The 26714-nt window shown below is 24.4% G+C and overlaps 1 protein-coding gene and 1 long non-coding RNA gene across 4 annotated transcripts in view; one reads left to right on the top strand and one right to left on the bottom strand.

The window, feature by feature from the left end:
* LOC127283052 (uncharacterized) overlaps positions 1-26714 on the top strand; it is an 80389-nt gene that overhangs the window by 19444 nt on the left and 34231 nt on the right. Inside the window, exon 4 of the long non-coding RNA XR_007843295.1 lies at positions 12298-12353. This is a non-coding gene — a long non-coding RNA (uncharacterized LOC127283052). The remainder of the gene's footprint in view (positions 1-12297; positions 12354-26714) is intronic.
* Positions 47-26714, bottom strand: part of LOC127283051 (5-hydroxytryptamine receptor-like) — a 72623-nt gene continuing 45955 nt past the window's right edge. Inside the window, exons 4-8 of one of the 3 annotated variants that reach the window (XR_007843294.1) lie at positions 13830-13973; positions 7758-7913; positions 5418-5578; positions 3189-4189; positions 47-2563 (exon numbers count right to left, since the gene is read on the bottom strand). Coding sequence is in view for 1 of the 3 variants with exons in the window: in XM_051307711.1 (XP_051163668.1) it covers positions 3658-4189; positions 5418-5578; positions 7758-7913; positions 13830-13973 (993 nt within the window). In the remaining 2 variants the exon portion in view is untranslated. Of the gene's footprint in view, positions 2564-2676; positions 2981-3016; positions 4190-5417; positions 5579-7757; positions 7914-13829; positions 13974-26714 lie in introns of those variants that run through there. The other 2 variants (XR_007843293.1, XM_051307711.1) reach the window with 2 other exon arrangements.

The following is a 26714-nucleotide window of genomic DNA, read 5'->3' as shown; positions in this document are numbered from 1 at the left end:
ATAGGTGATATGTTTAACAAATCGTTGGAAAATTAGTGGCTTTTAGCATATAAAACAATCATTAAATTTTATAATACATTTATAAATAATTTTTAATTAAATTTTAATTAATTGAAAATTAATTAAATTATTTACTTTAAAAATGGAATTATGGAAAATATTTCTATTTATGTATTTCACTGTAACTAATTAAAATCCTAATTTTTAAAACAATTTTCTTTATAGTGAAAATTATTTACTATTTAGAAATAATATTTTTTAAAAATTGAATTAAGGTGACGTCATCTATGAATATATATTTCAATTCGAACCTATAGTGTAATTTAGATATACATATCTATAATTTTTTTTTTATTTAGCGTTTTAGAGAATTATTTCGATTGAAACACATAATCTTCCTTATCAGTCTTATTTTTATCAGTCTAATAATAATCAAGTATCATTAGACTGATAATATTTTTTTTTTTTTTTTAGAAACGTGTAAAAAAATTTTATTCCATAGAATGGGAAAGAAATAATAGATTTTATCATCTATAGATTAGTATTTAATTTAAGTTTTTAGAAATGAAAATTCATTTTCAATTACATATTATTTCTTAACCATTTTTGTCATTTTTTTTTCTTCATCAAAACAAAAATAAAATTCGATATAAAATATTGTATTTCAACTCATGTATCATTATCCAAAAAATCATTTTGAAAAAAAAAAAATTATATACATTACTTATATTAGAGTTTAAAATTAATAATTAAATTACCTATATAATTTTAATTATATTTTGGCAGAAATGGTTGAGAAAAAATATGAATTTCATGATTTTTTGAAATTTATCCTAAAAGAAAATGGTCTTACAAAAAATTTATCGCTTTAAAAATATTGAGTTTAACAACTGCGCAGGAACTATTTCGAGACTTTGTCGCACTTTGTTTAAATTCGGGACACAATATGAATATTTCTCAAAATCCATGAAAACTTTTTTAATATCTATTTCCATAAAAAGAAAATTGAATTGAGATTTTTATTCTTAAATTTAATATCATTGTTTTATATAGTTGAAAATTTTGAATTAATTAAATTTTTTCCCCATAAAGCATTTTCTAATTAAAAGTATTTTAACACTAATTTTTTTCTAAAAAAAAACAGGCAGTCCCATACATGTCCCATAAGTGTCCCAAAATATTTTCAGAGTATTTATAGAAACGATCAAAAACAGAGTTTTAGTATGGGACAGTACTGGTCCCTATACCTTTGGCTTGCTAGACAATATATTATAATTGGATTACTTGAAAATCTCTTTTGTAATAGTTTCTAAATATTCTAAAAATATTTTTTTGGGGACATTTCTGGAACATGTAAGGAACTGTACTTGTCCCTTAGATTTTCTATCCGAATGACAATATTATAGTTTGATTGCCTAAAAATAACTTTATATTATATTTTTTTAATTGTTTAAACACGTTTGGGACAATTGTGGGATAGTTTCGGGACAGTTTTATGTCCCTAAAACTGTTGACTTTAACTTGAGAATAAATTACATTCTGAATGCTTAAAACTTTTTAAAAACATTCAGGTACTTTACTTTACTTAAAATCTCAATTTTTTTTTATTTCGTTCACCTTTTTTATTTTTTATCTCAAAAACTATTAATTTTGGCGAATTTTTCTATTAACATTTTTTGTTCGGGAGGACTTTAGCTACAAAATACTTCAATTCCAGCCATTTTGACCGGGCCTGAAAAATGTACAAATAAAACATTGCTCTCTGTGAGAAGGTAGAGTTTAAATCTTTTTTGGAATTTAATCTCCATTATTATTTTTTTTTTTGAAAGGCTTTTTTTTCCAATGGATATTAAATTCGACCAATGATGGAAAAATTCGAAACCTTACCTTCTCACAGAAGATTTTAATATTTAAACTCTACCTTCTCACAGAAAGCAAGTCTCCCATTCGTAACTTTGCAGAATTGTGGTTTTTGATCTTTTAAACAGAAAATATAAATATCAAAATTAAAAAAAGTGATCAGAAATATACGAATGGAACCTTGCTTTCTGTAAGAAGGTGGAGTTTCAATCTTTCTTTTATTTGGCGAATTTAAGCTCCGTGTTTTTTTTAAAGGCTAGAATTTAGGTCTAAAAATGAGAACCTTGCTTTCTGTGAGAAGGAGGAGTTTAATGTCGAATATTTCTCGGTCTAGTTAGGTTTGATTTTTTTCACTCTACTTTCCACCTTGATATTTCCGGTTTATGAACATTATAAACTTCTGTGAGAAGGTAGAGTTTCGAATCTTTCTATCATTTATCGAATTTAATCTCGATCATGTTTTTAAAGGCTAATTTAGGTCTGAAAATGAGAACCTTGCTTTCTGTGAGAAGGAGGAGTTTAAAGTCGAATATTTCTGTCTAGTCAGATTTAATTTCTTCAGTCTAGTTTCCGCTTTGATATTTCCGGTTTATGATCATTATAAACTTCTGTGAGAAGGTAGAGTTTCGAATCTTTCTATCATTTATCGAATTTAATCTCGATCATGTTTTTTAAAGACTAAATTAGGTCTGAAAATGAGAACCTTGCTTTCTGTGAGAAGGAGGAATTTAAAGTCGAATATTTCTGTCTAGTCAGATTTAAATTTTTCACTCTACTTTCCACCTTGATATTTCCGGTTTATGAACATTATAAACTTCTGTGAGAAGGTAGAGTTTCGAATCTTTCTATCATTTATCGAATTTAATCTCGATCATGTTTTTAAAGGCTAATTTAGGTCTGAAAATGAGAACCTTGCTTTCTGTGAGAAGGAGGAGTTTAAAGTCGAATATTTCTGTCTAGTCAGATTTAATTTCTTCAGTCTAGTTTCCGCTTTGATATTTCCGGTTTATGATCATTATAAACTTCTGTGAGAAGGTAGAGTTTCGAATCTTTCTATCATTTATCGAATTTAATCTCGATCATGTTTTTTAAAGACTAAATTAGGTCTGAAAATGAGAACCTTGCTTTCTGTGAGAAGGAGGAATTTAAAGTCGAATATTTCTGTCTAGTCAGATTTAAATTTTTCACTCTACTTTCCACCTTGATATTTCCGGTTTATGAACATTATAAACTTCTGTGAGAAGGTAGAGTTTCGAATCTTTCTATCATTTATCGAATTTAATCTCGATCATGTTTTTAAAGGCTAATTTAGGTCTGAAAATGAGAACCTTGCTTTCTGTGAGAAGGAGGAGTTTAAAGTCGAATATTTCTGTCTAGTCAGATCAATGTTGCCCGAAAATCAATGTGGCGTGTGCGGGGTCCTTTGGAAATTAACTTGGATTTTGGCAAAAATTCATACAAGTCCCTTCGATTATTTATTTATTTATTTATTTTTTTTACGAGTAAACTGTACATTTTTACCAGACTCATGAAATTATTCCCTAAAAAATCATCATGAGTTCAATTTTTTCAGTGTTTCAGATTGAATTTTTTTTTTTAATTCAGTTTCTAAATTCGTTTCGCGGAAAATTAAAACTTATCCGTTTTTTTAGTTTATATTCCCCGAGTCTCATTTTTAAGTATGTTACTGTTTTTTTTTTTTTTTTTTTAAATCGAGTCAGTCATTTTCGTACTGATTCCAAGCGTAAAGTGTATGTGAAGATAAGGGTTTTAAAATTTGTTTTTTTTTTTTCGATATCAGCGTACAAATCGTCCACCACCACAGAGTATCCTTTTGAAGGCCTGTCGAAATTCAGGGCTGAAAATTGTATAAATGACAGGATTTAGAGTGCTATTAAAATAGCCAAGCCATAGGAAAAAACTGTAAACAACAGGTGGTAGCTGTAAAGATGTGAAAAATGTTTGAAGCAATGTTACCAAAAAAAATGGTAACCAACAAGCAACAAAGGCACCAGTTATAATAGCCAATGTTTTTGCGGCTTTTCTCTCACGTTTCGCCTCTATTGTCTCGCGTGTTTTTCTCGTTGACGATGTTGTTGTTGTTGTTGTCGTTGTCGTCATTGTTGGGACAGGTGTTGTCTCTGACGATGGCGCCAACGATGTTGTTGCCAATGTCGTCAATGTTGCTGCTGTTGTTGTTGTAGTTATTGCCACTGTTGTTGATGTTTGTTGAATATTTGCTCCATTATAGGACGATTTCTCAGGTGAAACTGACGAATGATCGGGAATCGCACGTGTTATTGTAAAGGCAGTGCATTCCTCTCTAGGACTAGACAAAAAAAAAAAAACAAATGCCCAATAAGAAAAATTAAAATTTGACAATTTCTGGGACATTTAAATCAAAAAAATTACAATAATTATTTAATTTCCACTTTAAATAGAATTTGTCACCGTAGAAAAAAATATATCGAATAAATAAAAATTTCTTTTTTTTTTAAATCGACAAGTGCATTTGTGGTAAATATATAAAAGATAAATTTTTCCATTATTACAGTTCACTTCCATTTCTATCAGAAACTTTGACGTCAATTTTCTCGCGCTCACTGATGATATTTGTTCGTTTTACTTTATAACTAAAGGCAAACTTAAATTGACTTATCGTAAGATTACTGAAAGTGACTTCAATGCACTGAATATGAATTAAAAATGATGATTCAACTCATCAAACATTCGACAAAGAAAAAAATAATTACGTTTTAATTAAGAAATTAAAAAAAAAAAAAAATTTCTAAATATTTGTTTTAAATATTTTAAAATGAAAAATGTTTAATTTTTGTTATTTTATAAGACAAAATATTTAAAAAGTAATTATTTATATAATTAATTCGAAAAATGTTAAAAAATAAAATTTTTCTATAGTTTTGAATAATGTTAATTAGAAATAGACTGTGAGTATGTACATTAAATAATTAAATGTCCTCATTAAAAGGCTTTTATCGTTGATAATTCTACTATCGAATTTTAATTGAAAATAACGTTTTATCAATTTAATTAATATTTAATTAATTTACGATAGCTAATGAATATCAGATACGAAGTGAAAAGTAAATAAAGAAAAAGAATACAAAAATTGACGAAAATAATAATATATATATATATATATATGCTTTTATTGAAAGTTAAATTTACTAAATTTGGTACATTTTGCTTTTGTTATTATTATTATTATTATTTTAATATTATTATTAAATTTTTAACTTCAATTACCCATTAAATGGCAAAATTACTTTTAACCTCAATAGAAATTCGTTTATATATATTATATAAATTTAAATAGGCGCAATTGTTCAGAAATTGAATTCAATATAGAATGAAATATTAAATTTAATTTATTTTTCACCGAAAGTAGATTTTATCACTGATTTTTCGCTTTTGTTTCGTTTAGAAAAAATTAATTAAAAAATTTTTTTTTTTTTTTTTTTTTATTAAACAAAATAAATTTTTTTCTATTTAAAAATTTTTTAAAAATAATTATATTAAACATTGATTTTATATACCTTTTTTTAACGAGCCTAAGAATTCCTCTTCTTTCGCGAGGAGGTTGTATCGTTGTTCCAGGCCTTTTTCTAATACGTCTTCGTGCTGCCTGAAATATTTTCCAGTAGAGAAATAAAATAACTAACAGCGGAACATAGAATGTTGCACAGGTGGCAAAAATCTGTAACATAAAATTTTTCCAGATTCTTTATTAAAAAAAAAAAAAATTTTCATAACTTCTATTTTATTATATGAAGAGAAAAATTTACTTTTTAAATAATAAAAATAAAACAAATTTTTTAATATTAATTTTTAGTTTCATTTTTTTTTTTATTTTAAAAAATAGCAAGAGCTATATAGTTATGGTAAATTGAGAATGGATTTTTAAAATAAATGTCGGCAAGATATAAAAGGGGATAAATTTATATATATATATATATATATATAGGAATCGAGTTTTATTTTGAATAAAACAATTTTTAACAAACAGATATATATACTTTGAAAAGAGAGACGAGAAATAACGACATATCGTTAAATCTACACTTTTATATTCTCTTCTCTGAAGGGATGTTTTATAGTTACCGTAAAAAAGTCAATTTAACTTTGCTTTTGGTTAGAAAAGCGAAACGATAGTGGAACACTTGAGAAAAAGAAAATGTAAGTCAATGAACGATAATGGCGAGAGTGCGCTAAAAATATGCAAATGTACGAGAGTGGTTTCGTCAATTGAAACCTAGACCTCGTTTGCGAAAGAATATTTTTGCATATTAGAGATAAAAACAAATATTCTTTTTTTCATAATTTATACATACATTAATGACAAATCCCTCCCACATTTTTTTTTTTTAATTTTACATCAATTTTTATTATTAAAAATATTTAAAATTAAATATATTTTATATTATTATTATTATTATTATATTATATTATAATATATTGAATGAAAAAAAAAATTATTTTTTTTAAAAGATTTTCCGGGGTTGGAAAATTCACTTTAGTCTCGATTAGAGTGCTTTCTCGATGGTGGAAAATGAATGGGATGAAAGACGATAGGGAGTGTAAGAGACAAGTTCCGGGTTGGGGGAGGGAAAAGGGGATAACATTGACGAGAGAAGAAGTTGATGGCCCGGGACGAATGAATGACGTGACACTAATTCGATCAAGTCTTAACTAACATTTGATGCGCGAGATTATCAGGCCTTCTCTATCCTCGGTTAATCCACTAAACGCTAAAGGGGCTTCTTCGTGAAACATGATCAAAAGTTTCTTTACTTTTATTGAGTTTCTCGATGTCAGCTACTACTCTCACAACTTATTCTCTTTCTCTCTTCTTTTTTTTTTTTTTTTTTTTTTTTTTGCCTCGAGAATTTTAAGTTGTGCAAAAAGTTGAAACTTCAAGTTATTTTTTTATTCAACTTTTCAAATAGACGACACTTTAAATTCAATGCTGCGTTTTGCCAAAAAAAAAAAAAAAAATTAATTCGATACTGTATCATATCTTGAAAATTATTAATAATAATATTAATTATTATTATTAATATTATAATTATTAATAATAATATTTAATATTAATAATAAGGATAAAAAAAATGTTCAATATGTCTAATAAAAAATTCATATAAGTTTTATGAATAACTTATTATGAAACTTTATAGTTAATTATTTTTTAATTTCTTTAAATTCAAATTATTGAGAAAATCAAAGAATAGGATGGGGCTTAATTAACTAAGTTTCAGAAAGGCTTTTCGCTTATTTACATAACATTATGTATATTGATTATGGTAATTAGAATATACCAAAAGGATTACTTTAATGTTTAATTAAACCTACCCTATATGTATTCTTTTGTTTTAAAATACTTTTTTAACTCCCAAAAAAAAATTGCTTACAAATTTCGTATTATTGACTAATCTAGAGAAAATTAAGACTAAAAATTTTATTAGTAAAAAAAAAACTAAAAAATTATAGTAAATGTGAGAGACAATTGTGAAAAAAAAATCGTAAATAAGAGAGAAAAAAACGAAGGCTTTCACAGGGATAAACAAGATGTCATAAAATTCTAAAGAAAAACCCCGTGAATGAAAATGGGCTATTGGAACGAGCCATCGTATAAATTTTCACTATTTACCTTGGACTCACAATGAAGGACAGAAAATTCCTTGTGAGAGAAAATAGTTTCAACTTATAAGATTCTATTCGACATAAAGAGATATAGAAAAAAAAAATTTTTTTCCCTTTCAATTGTTTTCGATTATATTGAGGAAATATTTATTGAAAAAAAAGGGAAGAAAAAATATTTACATTTTTTTATGCAACAATAAATAAATGTATATAATATTAAACGATATATTACTCACCTGATAAGCTGGATCTTGAGAAATTAGGCACTTCCCTTCGGCAATGCGATCCAAATAACCGGGATCCTTCCAGCCGAGTTGAGGTGCCAATGAGATTCCCAAGGAAACCACCCACACGGCCACTACCAGGAATCCGATACGTCTTGGATTTCTCGACTGGAAAAAAAAACAAAAACTTTTCTCTCGTATTTTTTCAAGTATTTCTATTTAATCATAAACAAAATAAACAGAAAAAATTATAATCCAAATCCATTTAAAAAAAAATAAAATAAAACTCAAGCAAATAATAAAATTACATAAAAAAAATGGAAACTAAATTCGTAGAAATAGTTTATTTAGAAAAAACTGGGTTACATTAAAAAAAAAATGTCTTGAATGAAAATTTATTAAATTTTTTTCCAAAATAAAAAAGTGCGCTTATATTGTGAAAAGTAGAAATTTTTCTTAACCGTGGAATTTTCGCACATAAAATGTTTAACTCTTGCTTTTGATATCTCGTCGTATATGGAGAGAAGGGAGGGGGAGTGGGTTAAAAAAAAAAAAAAACGTTTTCAACAGCCATTTTCACAAAGAACCATTGAAATAATTTTCTTTGATATTTTATATAAAAGTTAATGAACTAAATATTTACTGCCCGAGAACCTTTCTCTCTCGCATGTACACACGAGAACATGATTCAATTTGCCGGATCACTTTATAACATCAAAATAAAATTACTTTTAATATAAAATTATCATATATAAAAATCGTAAGTAAATATAAAACTGCGCTCTTAAAAAAAAAAAAAAAAAAAAAAAAACACATAAATCAGAAAAATTACAAAAATTATACTAATAATAGTAATAAAAATATTAATAAATAACAGACAAGAATTATATAATAATAAAATGCTTGGTCTGTCCTTCTGTCCTAACTTGAAGTTGGCCTTTTCTGATTTCATGTGTTTTTTTTGAATAGTAATCTTATGACGTGTCAAATTTTGACAATTCTTTTTCTCATTTTTGCCAAAGTTGTATAATTGTGTTTTCAAATTTCGGAATAAGTTTCTTTAAAATTCCAAATTCGAAAATTCAATTCACGAAACTGAAGTACACAACGTTTATCAACGAAATTTTTTTTAAAGTTGTATATTGATTCAAAAATTGTATACAAATACAAAAAATTTATGATGAGAAAAAAGATGCGACAGGAAATTTCGTACAAGATAGTAATTTGAAAAAAATTTATTTTTAAAAATTAATTTTTAAGGTACCAGGGGCCAACGAATACATATTAAATATTAATTATAAAAACACAGGCCTCGAATCAACTTAAAGACACAAAAAGTCGTTTTAGTCGATTTATATTCCAAAAAAAGTGGATTTGTTTTTTATTTTAACAAAAATATTTTACAGATTTTTAAATAAAAAATTTTTTTTAATAATAATCCTTTTCGAAGGGTTAAAGTTGAAATTTTGAGAAATAATTAAATTTCAAAAGATATTGTTAATTTTCAAACAATTATTAAATTTTACAGAACTAAAAATAATTTATCAAACAATTTTTGGAAAACATTTTTTTAAATGTAATTGAATTTTCAAAGATTTAAAATTGATATTTTGGAAATTAATTGAAACTTTAAGTGATTTTTAATTAAAATTTTAGATGATTTCACTAATTTATTAGAAAATGCGGACAAAATACAAAAATTTAAAAATCATATTTAATTGAAAAATGGTTTCAGATAGCTGAAATTTCAAAGAATATTATTAAAATAGTTAAAAATAATTGAATTTCCTTAGAGTTATAATTAAAAATATCAAATTTCAAAAAAAAAAAAATTTTCGATGGAAAATTTTAGAAATAATTAAATTCTAGATGCTTTTAAATTCAAATTATTGAAAATTCAATTAATTTTGAATTCAAATTTTTGAGAATAATTAAATTTTATTTGATTTTTAAATTGGAAAATAATTGAATTTCAGTTAATTTTGAATTGAAAATTTTGGGAAATAATTGAATTTTAATTGAAATTTTGGATAATAATTTAATTTAAGTTCATTTTTGATTGAAAATTTGGATAATTAATTTTGAATAGAAATTTTAGAAAATAATTGAATTTTATTTCATTTTAAATTGAAAACTTGGTAAATAATTAAATTTTAAATTGAAAATTTTTGATAATTATTGAATTTTAATTGATTTTGAAATAAAATTTCGGGTAATAATGTTTATTTTGAATTGAAATTTTTAAAAAATAATTCAATTTTATTGTGATATTTTTTTTTAAATTATAAACAATTGTTAAATTTCATAAAAATTTTAATTGAAAAATAATTTTGATATATAATTGAATTTGTGATGTATTTCATTAAAATTATTAAAAATAATTAATTTAGTGAAGAATCATTTTAATTCAAAATATGTTAAATAATTGAATTTCAGTTCATTTTGAATTGAAAATTTTGAGAAAAAATTGAATTTTAATTGAAATTTTGGATAATAATTTAATTTAAGTTCATTTTTGATTGAAAATTTCGATAATTAATTTTAAATAGAAATTTTAGAAAATAATTGAATTTTATTTCATTTTTAAATTGAAAACTTGGTAAATAATTAAATTTTAAATTGAAAATTTTTGATAATTATTGAATTTTAATTGATTTTGAAATAAAATTTCGGGTAATAATGTTTATTTTGAATTGAAATTTTTAAAAAATAATTCAATTTTATTGTGATATTTTTTTTAAATTATAAACAATTGTTAAATTTCATAAAAATTTTAATTGAAAAATAATTTTGATATATAATTGAATTTGTGATGTATTTCATTAAAATTATTAAAAATAATTAATTTAGTGAAGAATCATTTTAATTCAAAATATGTTAAATAATTGAATTTCAGTTCATTTTGAATTGAAAATTTTGAGAAAAAATTGAATTTTAATTGAAATTTTGGATAATAATTTAATTTAAGTTCATTTTTGATTGAAAATTTCGATAATTAATTTTAAATAGAAATTTTAGAAAATAATTGAATTTTATTTCATTTTTAAATTGAAAACTTGGTAAATAATTAAATTTTAAATTGAAAATTGTGGATAATTATTGGATTTTTAATTGATTTTGAATTAAAATTTCGGGTAATAATGTTTATTTTGAATTGAAATTTTTAAAAAATAATTCAATTTTATTGGGATATATTTTTTTAAAATTATAAACAATTGTTAAATTTCATAAAAATTTTAATTGAAAAATAATTTTGATATATAATTGAATTTATTATGTATTTCATTAAAATTATTAAAAATAATTAATTTAGTGAAGAATCATTTTAGTTCAAAATTTTTTAAATAATTGAATTGAAGAAGATCTGAAGAAGATCTACATTTTATACTTAAAAAATGTATTCTATTTACATTTTTTTCAAATGTAAAAAAAAAATTATTATTGATAATATTAATCTTTAATTTCTTTATAACAAACAATCAAATAGCCAATTTGACGCTCTTGCACGCGTTTAATTTTACTAGTATAATAATAATGAGATTAAAAATTATGACCATTTTTATAGAGCGAGTAGAATAAGAAATTTTGAAAAAAAAGAAACTTTAATTTTATTGACATTGTGAGAAATTCATAGAATGATCTGCCTCTATTAATCGAACAGTCAGAACTATTGCGAAATTAATATCCGTCCAGGGGTAGAGAATAGTTTCACCATAATTCGATTCCATTTCCTTTCAAGCTTGGCAATAAATCTATCAAGTTTAGGACTAAATCAATTCAAAGTCGAGTAATCATCCTCTGTTCCGTCTAGTAGAATTATATCCAAATCTAAACTGTTTTAATGCTCAATTAAGAGCTGCTTTATGCGCGAATTAAAATATTCTTCTATATATATATATATATGCAATAAAATTATTTTAACAATCATGAAATAAAAAAAAAAATTATTGCAATACTAATATTATAATTGTATTGAAATTTTTTTTACATTAAATATTTTTATAATTGATTTGCAAAAAATCAAACTAATTTACGAAGATGAAAATGTTTATATATAAAAAAATAGGTGCGCGAGAGATTTTGAGAGATCTCAGTGACCCAAATAGAAAATTTACGCCTCGCTGAATTCGTCACATTTTCTACGGATAAAAAACAAATCCTGACAGACGCAATTCTCGCCACAGCTGTTGTGAAGTACTTATCGTCGGGCAGGATTTTAGTTCTTTTCAAATTGGAATATTCCCCAAACAATATTTTCATTTCACACTTTCTTTCAAGTTAATTTAAAAAAAAAAGAAAAACACGTTTTTATTCAAAAATTATTTTCTCAGAAATAAAATTTATATAGAATTTATTTTCCTTTGAGAAACTAAAGTTATAAATTAATATTATTTTCTATTCATTAAATATTGTATATAATTTAACATTATTTTTATTATAATTAATAATTCAAATAAATTGTATGAAAATTAAATATTATATTTAAAAAAAAATTAATAAAATTCAATGCAAGCTTTTAAAAATACATAATTCTTTCTTTTTTTTTTTGCAGGAAGAAAAACCAGCCGCAAATAACCTTTTTATTCACTATGCAGCCTTCAATCTTTGGTAAGTAACTCTCAGTCCATAACATCTTTTCTTTATCTCTAGACAACAATTTCTAAAGAATTTTTACATCTCTCCCTTTCTCTCTATTTTTTTTTCGCTCTCTTTCTGATTCGCAAACACGTGCAAACAACAAAAGTTTCTGAGCCACAAAAAGAGTTATGAACCATGAATCCTCAGGAGTAGCTTTTCTCAGACAGGAAAACGTTGACGGTTCAGAAAATGCATCGCTGCTTTTCTTTTTCGTCCAGCAGATCTTATGCTATAGCTAACCTCACCCCCCCTCCCCCTACCCTATATCTTACATTAAAAGAAAAAGAAACGAAATAATTTTCTTTTTTTTCCGCTCGGTATATTATCTCGGCTTTCCAATATTTATTTTTTTTTTTTGCAGCCATTTAAGAAAATAAAATTCCATAACAAAATTGTTTTTTGGAAAAATTTTTGAATTATGTGGGGTAAAATCTTAATTTATTTAAAAAAATTTTATTTATTTAAATTTATTTACAATTTAAACGTGTTTACAAATAAAAGAATTTTTTTCAGTAAAAATAGAAACAAAGTTAGTTTATATTAAGAAAATTTCTATAAAATATTTTCTTCTTTTATTTATTATAAATTAAAAGAATTATCTTTTCTTTTGAAGGATTTTATTGCCATTTATTTTTTAATTTGTCACAAAATATCCTCTTAAGGATCAACTCTGAGACGTAATAGAGTTATTGTAGAAGCGACTTATCGCTATTCTTTTTTTTTTTTTTTATTTCCTTTTGCTTCAATTAAAACCATCCATTTGGCGAGTAGAAGTAGTCTTTTAATTAAAAGTGTCGCGCACTCAAAAGAAAATTCGTCAAACTAATTCAGTGATCAATTATACACGCTCGAATTAATAATAAGAGTGTCTAATTATCCTACAAATAATTCAGAGATTATTCGCTTAATTAACTTGAAATTTTTTTTTCCTTAAATTCCCTTTTTTTTCGTGATAAGTAAATTTTCAAATATCAAATGTAATTTAATTATAACTTTATTATATAGATTCTCATTAATTGCTTGATTTATTTGATGAAAATTGAATTAAAAAAGTGAAATCGATTTCTCGAAATCACGGAATAATTGCATTTACAATTTGATCCCTTTATTAAATAAAATAATTAAATTAATACATATAACAATAAAAATAATAAATAAATAATAAATATAAATATAAATATAAATAAATAAAATAGAATCAATAAATCAAATTAAAAAAATATAAATTAAAAACTGTCAGCTTATTATAGAATGAATTTGACACTTAAATAAGATTTTTCTATTTTTTGTAATAATGTGACAAGTTGATATTATTATTTTTTTTTTTTTGATATAAACGAAATCAAATAAGGGGGATATATCTGGATAAAAAAAATAAAAAATGGATTTCTTTAAGTAACAACAAAAATGAAATGTCGAATTTTATTAGAAAAACTGATTTATTACCTGTATATAATTGAGATCAGTGACAGCCCAATATCTGTCAACAGCGATAGCCACTAGATGCAATATTGAAGCTGTACAACACAGGACGTCACTACTGGTCCACATGTCACATAGTTCTGGGCCCAGAGACCATCCCGAATTTATCTGAAAAATTAATATAATTATTCCTATATATTAATTATTATTTTATTTTATTTTTTTTCAAAATTTATTTTTTAATTATTAATTGATAACTTACACAAATAAATTTAACTGGAAAATTAAAATTTTTAATTAATTCATTAACTGGAATAAATAATAAGACATTTATTGTCTCTGTTATTTATATAAACGCCAGGCTAATGAATTAATTATATACTAAATATTATTAATTAATGAGATATTAATAATTGCTCAACAATAGTAATTTATTATTTAATAATTATTAATTAACAAAAATTAATTAAATTTATTTAAATTAATAATTAATTATTAAATTATTATTTAGTTTATTTATTTAAAAAAATGTTATATCACTCAGAAAAAAATTTGTTTGAAGCAACCAAATTTTGCGGTTAAATCAACAAAATAAATGCATTGATATACAGTTAACCAAACATTTGGTTGCATAAACCAAACGTTTATTTAGCTCAATTAAATATTTTCTTTGTTCAAAAAATTTATTAAAATAAACATTTAGATCAAATAAATATTTATTTGAATTAAGAAAAATTTTGTTTGAACTAATCAAAAAATTGGGTAAATATAAAAAAAAAATGGTACATTTGGTTCAAACATATATTTTTTTTCTGAGTGTAATTCGAAAATTAGATTATTTTTGAGAAAGCGAAATCTTAGTTGCCGTGTGACAGATAGATATATTATCTTTTTGGTGTGATATTTAGACAACACATGGCGCGAACATTGAACAGTACCAAAATCTAGATTGCATATATAATTTTGATATATTTTCGTGTGAGATAATAAGCATGCCATATTTCACGCAAAATTCAATTCAGTTATACCCATCTAGTCATATTTGGACGAATCACTCTATGGATCTGTCAGTTACAGAGAGTGTAACTTGTTGAAGCATTGAAATGGAGAACCAAATCATTGAATACGTACATTTTAATGAAACTGATATATGATGAAAGCTTTTAATGAACTTAATGTCGCCAACAGTTTTTCCATCTCTCTCTCTCTCTCGTCAATGAGAGTAACATTTATATATAAAAAAAAAAACCTCATAAAATACTGATATCCATTTAATTTAAATGTCTCATATATAGGAGGGTGAATGTATACCAATTACTGTGGATTGAAATCGAAAAAGACCACTTTTAAAAATGTAGAAAAAAGAACGATATTTTTATGTTTACCATTTTTTTTTAGCTTTGGTAATAATTTTTTTTTGGAAATAATTATTAAAATTTAGGCATAAAATTTCAAAATAAAAAAGAGATATTTCATTATCTTATCCAAAAAAAAAAATATTTTTTTTCTGTACTAGATGAAACTAGCTTACATAAATGAAAAATGGGGGAGAATTAATAAGATGATTACACAATGATTATGAAATCATTCTTTTATATTTTAATTTTAAGGATAATTTTTTTTTTATTAAATATGATAAAGAAAATTTATTTAAATTTTCAATGAAATAGAAATTAGTCTTTATTTAAATGAGATTCGTTGGAAACGTTTCCGGAACACTATAAATATATATATATATAGGAATCTCAATCTCTCCAGAGAAGCGGAAACGTATTTATTCATTTTACCTTTCTCGATAATCAATGTATGTATATCATCTGCATACGTATAGACATTTCTTTCCATCGTCATGACAATTCATTTCGATTTTAAACGAATATATCTTTTTGTGAGAAAAAAAAAAATTTATTCCTCCATTGAATTACATTGGAAAATATTTTAAATTATAATTTTTTTACATTTTTACTATTTTAAATTATCTGTAATTATTTTTTTTTCAAATTTATATTTTCCTTTTTTGAATTATTCTTTACACTGAAAAAAGGGTTTGGTATTAACCAAATGTTTGGTTGGTATTTAAGCAACAAAAATTTTTTTGTTGAATCAACAAAATTTTAATTGTCTCAATCAAAATTTGTTTGACACAGGCAAAATTAGAAAAAAATGGATTTTTGTTGTCCTAACTAAAGTTTGATTGGGACAACCAAAATTTTGTTGATTCAATAAAAAAAATTTGGTTTAAATACCAACCAAACGTTTGGTTGTAAAACCCTTTTTTCAGTGTACTTTACATTAATTTTTATTTTACTTTTGACTATTTTTTAATTATATAATTCTTACATTTCAATTATTTACTTTTTGTTTCTATTTTTTTACATTTTTTGTTTTCTTTTTTTCTTTTTTTTAAACTATTTTTTCACTTCTTTTTACTAATTAGAATTTAATTAATTATAAATATTATAAATTAATTAGGAATTATTTATAGAAAGTATTATTATTATTATTATTATACTTTTCCAATTGATTTTATCGTTTTAGTCAATATTTGTTTTTTGTTCATTGTCGTCGTCGTAAAAGAGGAATCTTTTTTTTTTTTTTTAACGAAAGAACGACTTTCTCTCTCTCTTTCGCATTTTTCGCGCAAATACCTTTATCGCGACGACGTATTTTCATTTCAATTAGTTCTCCGCTGATCATGGACTTAAGAAAAAATTTATGAGGGTCACGATTTTGTGAAATGGAAAATCGATGCTCAACGATCTGGTCTTATTAAATTCGAGACGCGTTTCTTCTTCGTTCCCGATTCATTGCTCCTGACTCGCCATTCTCCCTCCCCCCCTTTTTTTTTCTTTTTTAATCTCACGTGAATTAGTATATATGGAAACACGGAGAATTCAAGTGTTTGCATAGATCAGCCTTTCATCCCTCGCATACTTATACAGGATTAGTAAATTCTTACTGTACAAAAAAAAAAGAAAAAAAGAAGACAAATTAGAGCTTTTTCTCTTTTCTAGTTTCATTAACTTTGCACGAGGCAAAATATATATTATTTTCAAATCGAAACGAGGCGAGGAAAGAAAAATAGAAAATTCTTTATTCTTTCCATAAATATTTGCCAAACAGTTTATTAATTTTATAATAGATTTTTCAAAATTGTTTAATCATTTTTTTTTTCTAATTTTCTTTCCATTTTTCTCATTTAATAAAATTTGGGTATTATTTTTTTATACGTGTAAATTAATATATACAATTGGCAGAACCAATTGAATGTATTTTGAATATATATGTGTGTGTGTTTGTGTGTTTATCATTTGTGGGGTTTCAATACGTTCACAGTGCCATTTCGTCAAATCCTGATTGAGTTCCTTTTGCCGCGAGATTCGATCGATTGAATCAGCAAGGATTTCGAAAACTTTGCCCGAGAGCGCATTTGTGTCAAGTAACAATTGCTGCCCAGAGCGATTTGCAAAGTTACTTGATTTAGAAAATACTGACAAGGGAATCCCTTTTCAAATAGCTTAAGGTTCATTGGTTAAATAAAATAATATACCACTCGAGAGTGACAAAAAAAAAAAAAAATAATTTCCCTTCACTTATTTTTTTGTTGATTAAATATTTTACAATAAAAGAAAAACGATTTTTAATTCAATTTTTTAAAATTTTTATTTATTATTTTATTTATTTATTATTGTTTTATTTACTTTTATTTATTTATTTTATATATTTTTTTTATTTTTTTTATTTATTTAATTACTTATATTTGTTTATTTTATTCATTCTATTTTTATTTGTATTTTTTAATTAATATATATTTTCTCAAATTCCTAAAAAAAAAAAAATTTCAATTTCCTATTTCAATCGAATTCAATTAATTTTATAATTAAATTATATTTTTATAAAAAGGAACTTAAAATTAATGTAAAATTTTCTAAATATCCTTTTTCCTTATTAATTTAAGAAGCAGAGATCTTTAAATAATATAGAGAAAGGTGTTCTAAAAAGAAAAGAATTTTTTTTTTAAATTTACCGAAATCGAACGAAAATTTAATAACCAATATCTATTCTTATTTCTCGAATTGAATATTGAAATAATGCATCAGGTATAAAATAAAATTTTCAGTTAAAGAATTTTATTATAAAAATATAGGAAAATTAATGCAAAATAAATTATAAATATAATTGAAACATTTTTTTTTATGTCTTTCAATATCGTTAATTTTTTAATGTCTTTTAAAATATTTAAACAATTAAAAAAAAAATTAAATCACTATATAGTATAATTCAATTTTAATCCAATATTATATTGAATTGCAGATAATTTTTTTTTTTTTGCGGTAAAATTCTTGTCATTTTTTTTCTTGAGGAGGGAATATTATTATTTTCTTGAACACTTTTATTGAAATAAGAATAGAATACGTCTGTTATATATATATATATATATATATATATAAATATAAAGGTGAAATGATATATATTTAGTGTATTCATTTCAAGGAAAAAATGGCATTATTAATGTGAGAAGGGTTCCCATTGAAATCGAAAATAGATATAGGTCTATACTTTACGCCCCAATCTTCGTTGCCATTTATTATATAGTTATCGCCTCGATCTCGGATGGACGAGCTGGATCGAAAACGAATTTAGCAAGAGCCCAGCATCCGTCCCAATCTTCTCAATGTGCCTTCTCTCTGTATCATTGCCAGCAATGGCTGGAGTTTCTGTCTCTCTCTTTTCTCTCTCTCTCTCTCGCTCTCTCTCTCTTTCTTTAGCATTACTTCATTTTCTGGTTAAATCGACATCTCACACCCATTTCCCAAGAGATGATATCGTCAATTCATAGAGGATAGCGGATAAAAGTACCCAACATACGAGTGGTACAAATCATAAATACAACAAAAGCTCAAGGGAATATATATATAGAGATGTGTGTATATATGGAAGCCACCCATATGTTGAACGGATGCTAGAAACATAATCCGGAAATAGGGAACCATATTCGAAGCGAAACGTCATTTCCTTCATCATCCCTCTGCGCCTTTACACCTTTGGCAATACTCACCTGTTAGTATATTATATATAAGATCATGTTTTTCAACCCTGGCTTCCATCTCAATATATATTTTCTCAACTTTATGTCTTCTATATATTTTTTTTTTTTGCTTATTTGAAAATTATTTTTAATATAACAAAATATTAATTTTTATAAATAATATAATTGTTATATAAATTTTATTTAATTTATAATAAATACACTGAAAAAATTTATTTGATTTAAATAATCGGTGACTACTATCAAATAAATATCTACACTGAGAAAAATGTTTAGTCAGAACAACCAAAATTTGGTTGGGCCAACAAAAATATTTTGTTGGTATTTAAGCAACCAAACTATTTGTTTGAGTCAACGAAAAAATTTGGTTGAATTTTATTTGTTGACATACCAAAAATGTTTGGTTAGCTGAATCAATTTTTTTTTCTTAGGTCAACAAAAATGTTTGGTTGATCAAACCAACAGTTTTCTTTGTAAAATTAAAAATTTTATTCTACCTTATCTCTTTTCTTTTTATCTTTTTTATTTCATTATTTACTTATTATCAATTTAACATTGAATTTATATTTATCCAATTGAAATATTTGTGAACTTTGAAAAATCTCATCTCCGCCTGGGATCGAACCTCTGTTTTTATTATTATTTTGTTGTCGTAATCAAATTTTCGTTGGAATTTAAATTGTTCAATCAAATAATTTTGTTGGCCTAACCAAATGTTTGGTTGAGATAACTCTTCGACTTTGTTTCAGCCAACCAAAATTTGGTTACAAGAACCAAAATTGCCGAAACAAACAATTTTGTTGCAAACACTAAATTTTTTTTCTCAGTGTATTTAATTAATATTTTTTATTTATTTATTAAATCGTATTTGTTTCAAATACAGAAGTTATTGATTCAAATAAAGTTTATTTAATTCAAATAAAAATTATTTGGTTCAATGAAATATTTATTTGATAATAAAGTAACCGATTATTTGAATTAAATAAATTGTTTTCATTGTATTATATATAAAAATTATTCATTTAGTTAAAATTTACAATTGTGGTAAAAAATGAAAAAATTCATTTATTCTGGAAGCTATTTTACATTCACAAAATTTAGCAAATTAGCATTTAGTTAATTTAGTACAAAAATCAAGAAAAACTCTTTTTTTTTGTTTGAATAATTTTGATAATACTTGAAATTTTCGTCGAAAGTAGTAAAAGAACGTTTAAGTCAGACAATTAATGGTTGTTTGTAGAATCAGTAGTAAAACAAAGTATCGGTCAGACGCGAATCGTATAGATTGGAAATAATATTTAATACTTGTAATTTTTCAGTAGTATAAGTTGGTTTCAGTCAGACAATACCAACTTTTAGTAAATTTTTTATTTACATTGTTTAGTAAATTTAGTACCAGTAGTAAAAGTCATTTATACTCAAAAGAAGTTAAAAATACTAAAAATTTGAATACAAGTAGTAAAAATCATTTAAGTCAGACATGTAGCATTTAATTCTTATAATTTTTCTATCAGTAGTAAAAGTTTGTTTCAGTCAGCCATAAAAATTTTATTTCCATGAAAAAGTTATAAATGTCAGACTGACATTTTTAAATTGAGTGTGATTTTAGTATCAGTAGTGAAATCAATTTTTAGTCAGACAATACTAATTTTAGTAAATATGTGTACAGTGAAAAAAAATTATTTTATTCAAATAATCGGTTACTCGACTATTATCAAATAAATTATTGTTTAAGTCAAATAAATGATATTTGTTACAGTAATAAAAATTGTTGATTCAAATAAAATTTATTTAATTCAATTAAATATCATTTGGTTTGAGTAAAAATTTATTTGATAATAGTCAAGTATAACCGATTATTTTAATCAAACAATTTTTTTCAGTGTATTTACATAGTTTTTAAAATTTAGTACCAGTAGTAAAAGTCAAGTTTTAGTCAAACTTTTTGAATTCTTTAAATCAGTAGTAAAACAGTATTTCAGTCAGACAGAACAATTTTTAATATTTTATAAAAAAAAATTTTTTTTAAACTTAAAATACGGTTTAAAAATCTTTTTTTTTTTTTTTTATTTAAAGGAGAAATTTTTCTACTTTATTATGTACCATATTTACATATTAAGTATTTCTTAGATTACTTAAATTCACCTTCGAATGGAAAATTTATATTCTCAACTTTTACAAAGTTTCTTAAAATAGAATTTATAATAAGTTTCTTTTTACAATTTAAATGAAATTTTTGAAAATGTTTTTTCCGTTTCAAAAATTATGTAAAGTTTCACTGATAAATTTTCTTTTTATATATATATTATTTATGAATCTTTTAAGGAATGTTTTTGAAAATATATTATTTTTATTACTACATTTATTTATTACGTAATATTTCAAAATTTTTAATAAAAATAGATACCAGAAAATTCTTTAAAGGAAAAGTGATTTTTAGGAAAAAAAATTTATTTTCTGATCAAAAAAAAATTCTATTATTATTTATTCAATTTTTTCTAATCGTTAATAATTGATAGATTAGATATTAAATCTTGGGGCAAGTTGTGCGTAATTATTCAAGAGAGAGGAAATTAAATGGTATGGAGGGTTGAATTTAGTTTGCGGGATACTCTCAAACATGAAAGTTCACTATACTAAATACTATAGGCTACTCTCTCTCTCTCTCTCTTCCTCTCTCGATCGCAACTGGAGACTTAAAGGTCTCTCCTAACTCCTATTTTCTAAACGAGAGCTTGACTTCCAGTTGGAGTATATTTCTCAAACCAACGCAGGAGTAAAGTTTCAAGGAGTATTTGGAAATCAAGCATCACTTGAGAATATACTGATTTTCTGCAATATATATAGTATATGTATAGGGAGCTTAATCCTTGCGCCCGTATTTTGGCCCCGATTTAATTTCAATTATCGCTTGAACGCGTCATTCAAACCTCCGCACACACACGGTAGGCTCAACTGTAGTTTACCTGCAAGAGACAGCTACCTCGTCTGTAAATCAGTTCCATTGTTAACTTCTCATAAACCATATACATATATATATATATATATATCGTCCCCATAGTCGACTATATCGTATTTAAGTTATGCTCGCATGATAATTAATTGCAAGAAATAGAACTCGCACCTGTTTGCTCAATATAAAATTTATTTTGAAGTACTTCAAGAAAAATACTAATTTTCACTTAATGTTAGAAATTTAATAATCAATTTATAATTTTTATTAAGCCGAATTTGATTTATTTGAATTATTATTTTGCAGAATTTTCATTATAACACAGAAAATTAAAAGACATTAAAATAAGCTGCAACGCTTATTATTTTAATCTAATTTTGCTTATTTTAATCCATTTTGATATTAAAAAAAGCAAAATTGGATTAAAATAATAAGCGTTGCAGCTTATTTTAATACCTTATAATTTTCTGTGAAACCGATTTTCTATACTAAAAAATTTTTTATCTTTAACCAAACCCAAATAGCACGGAAACTTGCCGCGCAAGCTTGCTGTAAGCTTTCCAGGAAAGGTTGCTGCAATCTTGCCATGAAAGATTGCTGCAAGCATACTAAGAATGATTGCGGCAAGCTTGCCGTGAAAGATTGCTGTAAGCTTGCTACGTAAGGTTGCAGGAGAATTTCAACAAGCTTCTGGAAAGGTGGCTGCAAGCTTGCTGCAATTTTTAAAAAATACATTTTAAATTTAAAAAAAAAATTATTTGTTATAATTAATTAATTTTTGAATTTTATATTTTTGGTTTTTTTATTTTATTTATTATTAGATTTTATTATATTTTATTATATTTTTTATTTATTTTTTATCATTGTTTTAGTTATTATTAATTATTTATTATATTTTTATTATAATATTTTATTATATACAAAATAATACCAAAAAATAAATTAAAAATATTTTAAAAAAATATAAAAAATTAATTTAATTAGTTAAAAATTATGGTATATTGAAAAAATAACGGCAATTAATACTAGAAATTAAAATGATAAATAAAGTAAGTATATAATAAGATATATAAATATTATAATTAAATTAACAAATGTTTAATACATTTAAAAAATTTTATTCATCTTTTCAATAAGTATTTTTATATTTTAAATAAATTTCATAAAATATAACAATAATAACATTGATTAATTAACAAATAAAATAGAAAACACAAAATTTCTATTTAAAAGCATTTTGAAAAAGCCCGCCGTTTTTCAACTCATAAAAACAGTCGAGGGTTAAGAGTAAGATTTTTTTATTCTCTGATAGTTGGTGGAGTAGGTTCTCGGTTAGGGTTTTTGGTTAGTGTCTGTCGAACCCGGGTTCAATTCCCAGTCCCCTCAACTTTTTTTCGAAAATTTTCTCGTTAAGTTTCCAAATGAAAATAAACAGGACATAATTAATAAATAATAAACGTCACAAGGATTTTCAAATTTAGAAAACAAATAATTTTTTTTAAATTTAAAATGTATTTTTTAAAAATTGCAGCAAGCTTGCAGCAACCTTTCCAGAAGCTTGTTGAAATTCTCCTGCAACCTTACGTAGCAAGCTTACAGCAATCTTTCACGGCAAGCTTGCCGCAATCATTCTTAGTATGCTTGCAGCAATCTTGTAGCAATCTTTCATGGCAAGATTGCAGCAACCTTTCCTGGAAAGCTTACAGCAAGCTTTCACGGCAAACTTACCCTGGGTGGGACATTTCGCATGCTCAGACAAGCTTGCAGCAAGCTTGCTGCAAGTTTTCCGTGTTATCTGGGAATATTCACTTCACAGAATTTTTATTTGTTCGAATTTTTATTTGCTCGAATTTTCATTTAACGCAATAGCCATTTTAATAAATTTTTATTAAGTAGAATTTCATTGTATAGAATTTTCATTTTATTCTTTTAGAATTTGTACGCAAAAAATTATTTAACAGAATTTCTAATTGATAAAATTTTCATTTGTCCAAAATTGCAAATGTCCGAAAAAAAAAAAAAATTTCGGTGCGATTTTTAAAATCAACCAATAAAAAAATTATCCATATTGTGATTATGGTTGATTTTAAAAATCGCGCCAAAAATCTTTTTGTCTTTTTTCGGAAATTTGCAATTTTGGACAAATGAAAATTCTATCAATTACAGAAATATTCTGTTAAATGATTTTTTTGGTTAATATTGAAAGAAATTTTATTGTGTTAAAAAAAAATTTGAATCATATAGTATGAATAAAAAAAAATTCATAGGAATGAGTGATTCTTTTGGTTAGATTTTGGAATGAATTTATGTAGCCCTTGTGTCAGAATTACCATTTACATTCCGGACAAACCTAGACATGTAGTGACGAGGAGTTGGTGGTTGGAATAGTAGAGCTCTGCGCTATATGGAAGATGTGGAAACCAGGAATGGACTCCAATTTTCCAATACCATGAATGGACTTTCAAGCAGGCATAAATCAGCCACACTACCACCTACAATCTTTACATTTTTTCCCCATGTTCAAGAGAGAAACACTTTCTCCATTTTTTTTTTTTGTTTCTCCCATTTTTTTTCTTCTCTCTTTCTCTTTTTTTGTGTAGTTCCATCAATGTTTCATTTTTTTCTTCTCTCTCTTTTTTTCCTTTTTCGATTTTTCTCTTTTTTTCGCTTCTTCTTTTTTTTTGTCTTCCCTTATACAGTTGTTCTCCACATTTTTCTCGCAAAACTCTCATTTTCTCTTGCATAATAAGTCTTTGGAAATTGGTAAATATCTATGCGCAATCATTTAACACTAATCAGAATTCCCATCGTATTTTCGTGTGAATAAAATTAAATGGAACGATTCACACAACATTCTTGGACTGTCTTTAAAGCTATGATGAGAATGGTTTTTTTTTTAATTAAATTTTATGTTTATTTAAATATAAATAATATTACAAAAAAAAACATTTATTTTATTCAATATTGAAGGAGGTATTTAAGAACAGTGAGCACTGAACAATTTTTCTCCCAAAAAAAAAACTGTTTTAAAGTATTTTTTTTTTTTTTTTTAAATAAAAACCAGTTTTGAATTGCAAATTTACTAAATTAAAAGAAAAACATTGTTTCGATATTCAATTTGAAAAAAAACACAAGAAATTTATGCATGATGTAAAATTGTTCATGTTGCCTGAAAGCAACAATGGTCGTGAAAAATGAAAAATACTCTTTTTTTTTACTCTAGTGAGCAGAATGACTGGTATTTTTTTTCTCTCTTTTTTCTAAAGTTCCTTTTTTAATATTAGGGTTAAAAGTTTTTAAAATTCTTTTAATTTTTAGTACCTACCTTGAAACTATTCTAATATTACATTATTATTAAATAATAATTATAATACTTTAAATAAAAAAAAAAAATTTATTTTTCTATTTAAATATTAGTTTCAAGTTTTTAAAATATAAATTTTTTTTATAATATTGAAATTCTGTTTGGGATTTGGGAAACGCAAATAATATATTGATCCCTCTATAATAGAAATGTATGATTTCGAGGATTAAAATATCGTTTCTACAATTTGTACAAAATCCTGAAAAGGTAAATGATCGCATTTAATCTTTTAAGCTCATATGTATATATGTATATATATATATTGTCAGTGAAATGGAACATTTTAGGAATTACGTTCGATCGGGTGGCAAAAATAAGTTTCTCTCATCAGACATAGCGAAACTCAGAAAAAAAATTTATTTAAAACAACCAAATTTTTTATTCAATCAGCCAAAAGTAGGCCAACTTTTCCCTTTGTCAAAAATTTATTTAAATAAAAAAAAATGTTTATTTAGATTAAATAAATATTTATTCGAATTTTGTTTGAAATAATCATTGGGTTTATTAAATTATATTTTAATTTATAAAGTAAATTATAATTTAGTTGGCAAATTAAATAATATAATTTAAATTATATTTTATTTTACAAAGTAAATTATAATTTAGTTAGGAAATTAAATTATAATTTAGTTTATAAATTAAATTTTAATTAAGTTTATAAATTAAATTTTAATTCAATTTATTAGAAGTAGAATTATTTATTATTTAATTTATTAGAATGACTAATGAAAATTCATAATTCCATGTCAAAATTAAATTAAAAATTTATGTAATAAATAGAAAAAAAATTTAACACATTTTTAATTTCAAAAAAACTGTTGATTTGCATTTCTTTAAAAAGGGGAAGAATGAACTAAATTGCATTTAGCATTGGAATTAACAGACGGTGTCTATATATATATATATATATAGAATGCTATGCAAAATACTGGCGAAATAGATTGCATCTTATTATTAGTATCATTGTCGGAAATTACTGTCGAGTTCCTTATCAGGATTTGTCCCACAGCATTCTGCTGTTGCTGCTACTACTACAACTACTGTAAAGTTAGAATACAGTTAACGTATTCGAATTACTTCTGAGATTACGATCATTACAATTATGTATAGTACTTTGAGAAAATGTAAACCCTCTTTTGCTATCTTGACTTCATTACTTTTTACATTAGAAAAACTTATTAAAGATATATATATATATAGAAGAAACCATAATTTTGTAAAAATTTACAATTTATCAGTGGCTATAACTTTAAAATTACTTTAAATAAAAAAAAATGAATTCCATATTTTTTTCTCAGTAGAGACAAATTTTTGTCAATGCAACGAATTAAATGAACTTCATTAAAATAATTGCAATGGAGGTTTTTTTCAAATAAATTTCAAAAAAAAGTCAATTTCTGACGAAAATAACGAAGTGGATCTTTTTAACTTTTTTTCCCCTTGATATTTTTTTATTTACTGGCATTTCTTTTTGCTTCCAAAGAAGTGCATGGAAAATGATGCGACATGACTGTAATGCAAAAGTTTCTCGACGGATTTTGC

The sequence above is a fragment of the Leptopilina boulardi genome, unplaced genomic scaffold, assembly GCF_019393585.1.
Source record: "Leptopilina boulardi isolate dan_hultmark-lab unplaced genomic scaffold, ZJU_Lbou_2.1 LbouV2_305, whole genome shotgun sequence".
Lineage (NCBI taxonomy): Eukaryota > Metazoa > Arthropoda > Insecta > Hymenoptera > Figitidae > Leptopilina > Leptopilina boulardi.
The sequence above is the reverse complement of the archived record's forward strand: the minus strand, read 5'-3'. Positions and strand labels throughout refer to the sequence as shown.